Below are 8,061 nucleotides of genomic sequence, written 5' to 3' on the forward strand. Positions count from 1 at the left end.
CCTATTAAGATAACCTAGGGTATTTCATACTCCACCATTTCTTGTTTCAATTTATTTATTCATGAACTTAAAATCAAATAATTTTTTCTTCTACTGTACCTACTTAAGTTGCCTCCCGCACAGATTTCATCAAATATGCAATTTTTTATATAATTTTAACCATTGTCTGGCCGTCAGCATCATTACAGTTGTACGTTGTGGTCCATTGCAATAAATAGTTGCACGACCCTGTTCTGTAGCGTCATTGGAGTATCTCGTACCCCAGTTTACCTACGGTGTTGGGCTCGAGAGTATGACCATTTGAATACAAGAAAATATTTCTTTTCTGCGTTGCTCGTTTTTTTTTTTTACAAAATGTCCAGCTTTGGTCTGTTGAGGTTTACCAAGAAAATTGGCATTTTAGTTACAAGTTGTCTGAGGGGAAGCGTAAAAGTTAGCATATTTATGAACAGTAAAAATTTTTTTCAAACATGCGTTAAATATGTATTTTTCGGTCAAAGATATGCCAGAACGAATGGCAATACCTTGCATTTTTGTATCTCGAAGCATTTGCCGATATAGCGAGAAAAAGTTTTACTTTTTGTCAACTTTATTGCTTGAGTTATATGTCGTACCCCAGGTTACCTATTTCAATAAATGAAAAGTTGCTTTACCTATCTAGGGTTAACTTTATCCTCATTATCACCCTGGAAAAGCCGTGGAGTTAGAAAAAGCTCTCTCTGTCTGCGATGTACATTTGAGCTTCAAAGAAATAGATTTTTTAAGTTACACGTATTTAAATACAAAATGAGTCAACTAACCCGACCTCCACTTAGCCTATTTGTGATTTGAAGTCCAGAACATCAAGTAGGACATGTTTTAATCGATCTCTGTTAATAATGCGCCCTGATGCTTGTGTAAATAATAACTATGAATTATGATAAAAATAAAACTAAGAAAGCAATGATTTTACAAAATAATTAGGCTACGTATAACGATAATGATTTTTATACTACTAGCTTCTATCATACTTTACTAGCTGAAAATTCGAAATTCCAAAGTTTCACGCAGGCGAGTTCTATTTGGTGTTTTTTGCAAAGAGCTACAGAAACAGTGTTTCAGTTCTTAAATTTTGCCTATTTAGCTCATTCTGATAGTATGACCAAAGCGGTGGTCGGCCATTTCAAACCCGGTCAATTCAACCTCGGTCAAGTACTTTTTGCATTGTTTTTTTTCTTCATGCAAAGTAAAAGATTCTGCGCGAATCTGACTGCACGATTTGGATTACTGAAAATAACAAAATAATTTAAGTTAATAATATTCGGATTCTTGTTCGACTCGTCACCATCCCTATGATTCAATCCACTGGCGAGCATATACAAAAGAAACCCGGCTAGTCCCCTATCCATAGGACAGGACAGGAGTCAAATGTGTTAGCGGGTTGGTCGCGTTAGTGTTGCTAGATTTCACACGCTGGAGGTTGACGTCACAGTTGAGGTAAAAACTTGAATACAGTATATCGGTAGTAGCCTGCGTGTTTTTGAGATTCTGTTGTTCACAAACCATGGCTTAAAGACAGTCCTACGTGTCCAGGGTCGCAACTGTAATAGTTTGTACTATAGTTTAGACTTAACAATTATAACGTAAGTTAATATTGCACAGCTGCATCAGTGAGTGTAAATTGTATTTTAGCCGTTGAATCAGACCAGTAGTTAACCAGCTTGTTCAGGCGGGTTTCAACAAAATGTAGCAGGATCTTACAATCTGAGCTTCAATACTAATTGTTGTTACAGGCAAACATTCTTATAAGTTATGGGCAATAGTAAATTTTGATCATACTTGTATTATGACGTATTCACGTCAACATAACTGGTGCTAAACAATAAATGATCAATGAAAGATATCGTTATTGTGCTATAATAAACGGATAACAAATTCAACGGCGCATTAGGGAACCTCCGTCTACAATGTACTAAAGCCTAGTAATCTAGTTAAATACATTCAGACTGATCATTGTTTAAATTAAGATAAAACGCAAATTTGCATCATTGATACTTGATGTTATGAGCTCAAGATTTCCAGGCGGGGCTCAGCTCTATCCCCAGGCTGCATAGCTACGGGCCTGGGTTGAAGTGACTGATATTGAGTCGACCGGGATTGAATATCCATGAAACCGACCGACGAACAAGAGATATTTATTCGCTTGACAGAAACCACCGAATCATAACTTATGTCCGTCAGAGTGTAGCAAAGAGCAAAGCCACGAGGTTTGTTTCAAATTTTTAAGTTCTGTAGACTGTAGAGTTTAGAAAGTTGTATGTATAAGAGTTGTTGGCAACAACGACTTGTTGCTGAAATAAACCAAACAATGACCATACGAACCTTTCCTTGTCTGAAAACCTACTTTTTAATTTTAGACTTAAATTGTAACCTACAAAGTGAACGTGTAGATCGCATCTTAACTTGCACATTTACACCTACGAGTTGAGGACAATTTTCAGTTCGTGCTTCGAAGTCGCTGAAATGTTTCTTACCCTATTTTTGGGTAACACCCTATTTTTGGGTAACACCTCCTACAATACCCCAAGACAAAATAAAGCTTTTATGCAGTTGCAAAAACTCTTTATCGTGAATATCTCTTATCTTGCACGCAAACGTTTTAGTTACGGTTCAAAATCGGACAAAGTCGTGCAAGGATTATAGAGAATAATGCATCTTCAAGTTTAGGTAATCGTTACGCGCGAACGTTTTAAGTGTATTTTACTTTTAAGCATTTCCGACGATGAGATTAGATAAAGCAGCCAGTTATAAAGAGTTTCGAGAATTGGTGCCGTGACACTGGAAAATAGTAATGAGTCATCGCCTTATTTTTGTTGTTTTTTTTTTCTAGAAGCAAGTTTCTAAAAATAAATTGCTATTTAAAAACACTCCCTGCTGTCGATGGCACTATTCACCCGATTAACTTGTTTCTCACAAAATTTTAAAATAAGCTACACTGCAAATGTTTTGTTTACTAATTTACACAAACTTTCACAAAAATGTCTGCGAATCAGAAAAGTACCACTGTGGCGCCTATATGTTTTACTTACGGTTTTCGCATGCGTTGTTTTGTTACCGGTTCAATTTCGACTGAAAAAAAGTTTTCGAAAAGATTTTTTAAAAGTTGTATCCCATACCGGTAACCTCGTTGTAACAACGTTTCAAAAGTACTCGTTCAAGTTAAAGCCTTAATTAATTAATTATGATGTCAGACCATACAGACTTTCTGCGAATAACAAAGTTATTAAACTTGAAACGGCTGCTGATATCAGTCAACAACCAAAGACATTGCACGTTGTAATCAGCGTTTGACGACTTATAAGAGTGCTTACACTTTTACACACCTGTTTCTTTTACGTATGGTAAAACACTGTGACGTATAAGTTTACTCATAAAATGCTTCCGCCAAAGCAATACTTCTCTTATCATTGGTTTACAAATCCGTTTTCAAGAACACACTTTAAAATTAATTTTCCGCAAGTATTAAGTCATCTCGTGTTATTGTCAACTTTTTCGATGCCCACGCACGCAATACCAGGATTAGCCTATACTCGTTTACTATAGAGAGATGTACCGCGGATGTTTTCAACCACATGTTGTTGGTTGTCCTGCTGAGGTTAAGATTATTACTAACGTTCTTGGAAATTATTTCATAATTTTTTTGGCAACTTTTACATGCAGTACCTTTGAGAATGAAAGACTTAACGTTATCCGCTGACTGCGTGGTCTTCTTATATGCATATAACTTACCATTACCGATTTTCTATATTAGGAAAATTGCCTTAACACTGACTGCTTCCATAAGATAGACAAGGATGTGATTTGTTTTGTGATAAGTAATAACCTCTAATCTTTGTCTTCACGGAGTACAAGACACTGACAACAAGTGAAATCAAGTGTTTTGATTATGGTGAAGATATCGTCGCTAAGCCCCTGATGAATAGGATTACATCATCCTACTTCGCATCCGTCAGTTTTAGACGCATTTATTCTTTGTTATAAGACATAAAGCAGGGTAAAAATTTGTAATTAGCCTTTGTTGACGTTTTCAACAAACAGAGTTGTCGCGCGACATTTTCAAATACGTCATTCTTTATGGGGTTGCAAGATGTAACAGGTCTGAATGGAGCATTGTAAGCTCGCTTACCGCTCAAAAATGCCTTTTCATCGCCAACCTTAGAAAACAAAATGGTAATCCATTTTATACGTCTTGGCTTTTGGTCTGAAGTGACTAGACAATATTTGCCTTGTTCTTTTGGTATAATATTGGATGTGATATTTACAAAATGTTTGTCTGTTATTTCTGTAGCACTTTGACGTTCATAACAGTTTTCTATAATTTTTTCATAGCAAATTGTTTAATTAATTTTTCCTTGTTTTTATTGTTTATTGTGTAACTGCTTCTCATCAAAATAGGATTAATGAATCCATCATCAGAGCGCATGCCTAATAGAAAATCTTCTGCTTAATACGAGTAATAATCTAAGCTTCTGTACATCATTTCATATGAGAGCCAAATTTAATTTTCAATTTTATTAAAAGCATAAGTACCGTAACAAATTCATAGTAAGAAAAATAAATAGAAAATAAATAATTCTCACTCAAGGAAGGTTTGCTTTGAACAGTGGCAGCAAAAGTACAGAAACGTGTATGATGGAATCCACATAAAACATTTTGTTTTAAACAAAAAATTTCATTTATGAAAAGGGATAAAACATTTGGGCCAGAAGGAATTTCAAAAACAGAAAATTTCTTGGAAAAAGTTCATGCTCATAAAGCGTTTTAAGATCAGAAATCCCGAAACGTAAATATTATTATGATAGTTTTATCAAAATTGAAAAATTCTTGTGCAAATCTAGAACAGCAAACGTACTCTCCGTTAAAACAGAAAAATTATCCAAATCACATCACATGCTGACTCAGGCGAAGTCAGTGGAAGGCGGATTTGAATAAATGAAGATGTATAATTCCCTTTTCACAGTGACTATATTCAATGCGAGTTTACTTTTGGGATGAAAGCATATCTTCCACCATCTGTTCAATTGTTTTAATACTGCTCGACTGTACCATGAGTCTGTAGAGTGTATCCAACATATCTTTCTCCTCGACTTTTACGGCAAACTCTCTCTTTACGTTCGTCTTTCTTGTTTTCACGGCCACTGCCAAATCCCTTGGGTCCTCCGCATCCGGAACCCATGTCTTTCCCATCAAGGAATGGATTAGGTGTGGACTCCTGCAAGCTTCTCTTTGCCTGTGGCGTCCCAAAGATTCCACCTGGACTAAGGGGGCCAGGCACATGCCCATTGAAGGGATGGCACTGTGTTGGCCAGCCGGATCTCGGATGCACCCTTCCGGTAAGCGGGTTGGGACGAGTCGACTGCAAAGTGGAAATAAACGAAATTAAAATATATACAATTAACAGTTTTCTGTTCACTAGGCTTGACAAAATCTTGCAAAACATGATTAATGAAGATTATTTTAATTTAATCGAGTTAACTTTTCCGCTGATGCATCGTTGTGCCTCGAAATAACATAGCAATTTTGTACAAGTTATTTAAGTTTGTATCTTACGATATACTTTTACTTGCGTAATTACAGTATACTCTGTAAAAAGTGATTTGGTAAAATTCAAATCAAACGTCTCCGGTTAAGTCGCGTTTAAGAAGGAAGTTCGATGACATTAAATGAAATTGTTCAAATTAACCAAGGTGACAATTTAATTGGACCACCTGACTAATGTCATTACGAAATATGCTCAAAAGGGTAATTACGTCCACTTACATCTCACAGCAGCCGATGAAATTGGGAGCGTGACATTCACAAGTTCTACATGTTTCCATGTCAATCCATTTCGTAGCTCGTTCGTAGTTATGTCCACGGTAACTGCACACTGTGCTGTTATTATCCAGACGTTGAATATTATCTATTGAAATAAAAGTATTACAATTTATAGTACAGAATATTTGCTGCTACAATTTAATATTTTTACAAGCCCATGGCCGCCAACGTGCTGGTTTGTTTCAAAATCACAGACAAGTTTGCATATACACGCTTTAACAGCGTTTCTCAAAGTAATATAATAATCTTATGAAGCTCTTGAGAGACGCAATGCTGTTTTGCAGAGTCCTGAGTATTCAAAACATAGAAAATCATAACTAATTTTAAGATTCTATTCTCTCAGATTTAGTTTTCATCTATAATCATGCGAACGTTTGCAACCTAGTTTGCCTTTATAGCTATGAATGTGAATGGTTTAAATATGTGAATAAATAAAAAAGATTTATGGAGTCCCTGGGAGTACAAAAGAATCCTTGGAAAAATTCTGCTTCCTAAAGCAATATCACAAACAAACCCTTTATATATCTTACTTCATATTTAATTTTTTATTGATTTAAACCACTTAACTAATCAAATACCAGCAAATAATGACGAATGAAAAGAACTTTTTTGCATAAAATTAACGTCGCAACAAAAAATAAGGTTTTTTTTACAATCGGCGAAAATTTGCATGGTTACTTATCCATTATCGCTTGTCGGTAAACAAATTCATCTTCGAAAAAGTAAACAACTAATCTACTATTCGCAGCATATAACTCACTTCATAAGGAAAAAAGTATAACCGAATACTAAATCTCGTTACTATAGTATCACCAGATTCAAGTTCTAAATATATGCAACTACTTAGAGTTACTAAATAACCAGTAATTAATTTCATGTCGGTGCCAGAATCTTAATCTCAACGTCAGATTGTTCTAAATTACGTAATAAGAATCTTAGCTATACACATTCGTGAAATTTTTTGAACATTTTATACAATGCTATTTCCAAAAGTAACCCAAACTCTCAAAATTGTAGAAGTAATTGGAATTAATTACATGGTTTATTGCAAGTGGAATTATTTTAATTAAGTATTTATTTTGTTTATTTTCAATGCTATTTCTTGCATACTGTGGAGTTTTTCTGGTGAACGAATTGCGTAAGCGGTCCCTTCAAATAATGCTAACTTATTAAACATATTTGTTAAGAAAAATGGCATAAGTTGATAATGAAAGTTACCAAGAACATTATCAGCACTCACTTCTTCCGAGCATAAGGAAGCAGTTGTCGATTTCCACTGTAGCTCTTGTAGGGCGGTGTCTGTTTCTTGAACTGTACCTCGTCTTGGCATTAGCTGCAGAAAATATCGGATTCCTCAAAGAAATCGACGATGGAGAAACAGACTGAGTGAAGATGAAAATGCAAAGGACGCTTTTAAAGATGCAAGCTGGGTTAACCATCCTACTTGGAAATGAAGAGAAAGGTCCAAGTGACTGATCCAAGGTATAAATCTTTGCGATAAAAATATTTTGCGAAATATACAGGTTTTACTACTTCTTCGGGAGATCGGTTTCACTTCTTTCAACGTCTCAACAATTTCAGTTTTTCGAACTCTGCCGCTTTGTTACGCTTCTGAAATTAACTGAATAATTTGTGTGACGTTTGGAGTGCAAAGCTGGCTTATATACAGTGCGTGAAATACGTAAACGTGTAAAAATAACGAACGGAGATGATGAAACAAGAGAAGAAAAGAAAAAAGCACCGTCGTTCATTGGTTCTTGTCTCTGACTGTGATACAACTTAACGTAAAATGACGGTTTTGGAAGTGATAGGCGAACAAAGGTGCAAACTGTATCTGATACCTCCTGGGTCTTGACAGTATTATCACCAATTAGATCATTGTTTGCCTGTTGCGGCTTTCTGACTAACTTGTATATAGAGTCAGAACGAGTTATGAAAAAATTCTTACATTGTGCAAAAAGTGATACGGCTTTTTCTTCTACATTGCTCATAGATTCTTCTGACGTCGCTTTCTATAAATAGATATTTACGATAGGGTTTGATTAATGCTCTGTGTTGTGCACCATGATCGTGTAAAATAATTCATCTTGTCCTTTGTGTGCCGCCACGTAGAATAACAGCGTTTGTCTTGACAGAGAAAGTGCTGTTCTGGAACATGCTGGGTTACTATACAACTATGAAATGGAGAGAAGTTTTTGCAAAAAA

At 35.5% G+C, this 8,061-nt stretch overlaps 1 protein-coding gene across 1 annotated transcript; it reads right to left on the reverse strand.

The window, feature by feature from the left end:
- Positions 1-4,532: 4,532 nt before the first annotated feature.
- Positions 4,533-7,503, reverse strand: LOC143471021 (uncharacterized). Its single transcript, XM_076969344.1, has 3 exons — positions 7,097-7,503; positions 5,800-5,941; positions 4,533-5,395 (listed from the first exon to the last, which is right to left on the reverse strand). Exons 1-3 carry the CDS (start codon positions 7,293-7,295, stop codon positions 5,020-5,022), a joined length of 717 nt encoding a protein of 238 aa, XP_076825459.1. The 5' UTR covers positions 7,296-7,503; the 3' UTR covers positions 4,533-5,019.
- Positions 7,504-8,061: the final 558 nt, after the last annotated feature.

The sequence above is a fragment of the Clavelina lepadiformis genome, chromosome 9 (genome assembly GCF_947623445.1).
Source record: "Clavelina lepadiformis chromosome 9, kaClaLepa1.1, whole genome shotgun sequence".
In the NCBI taxonomy this organism is placed as follows: Eukaryota; Metazoa; Chordata; class Ascidiacea; order Aplousobranchia; family Clavelinidae; genus Clavelina; species Clavelina lepadiformis.

Bases quoted from the DNA above. Each gene is read 5' to 3' on its own strand.
- LOC143471021 (XM_076969344.1), bottom strand. From the start codon at position 7,295: ATGGTTAACCCAGCTTGCATCTTTAAAAGCGTCCTTTGCATTTTCATC. The intron at 5,942-7,096 runs GTGAGTGCTGAT...TTATTTCAATAG, and splicing joins CTTCCTTATGCTCGGAAGAA to ATAATATTCAACGTCTGGAT. The intron at 5,396-5,799 runs GTAAGTGGACGT...TCCACTTTGCAG, and splicing joins TTCATCGGCTGCTGTGAGAT to TCGACTCGTCCCAACCCGCT.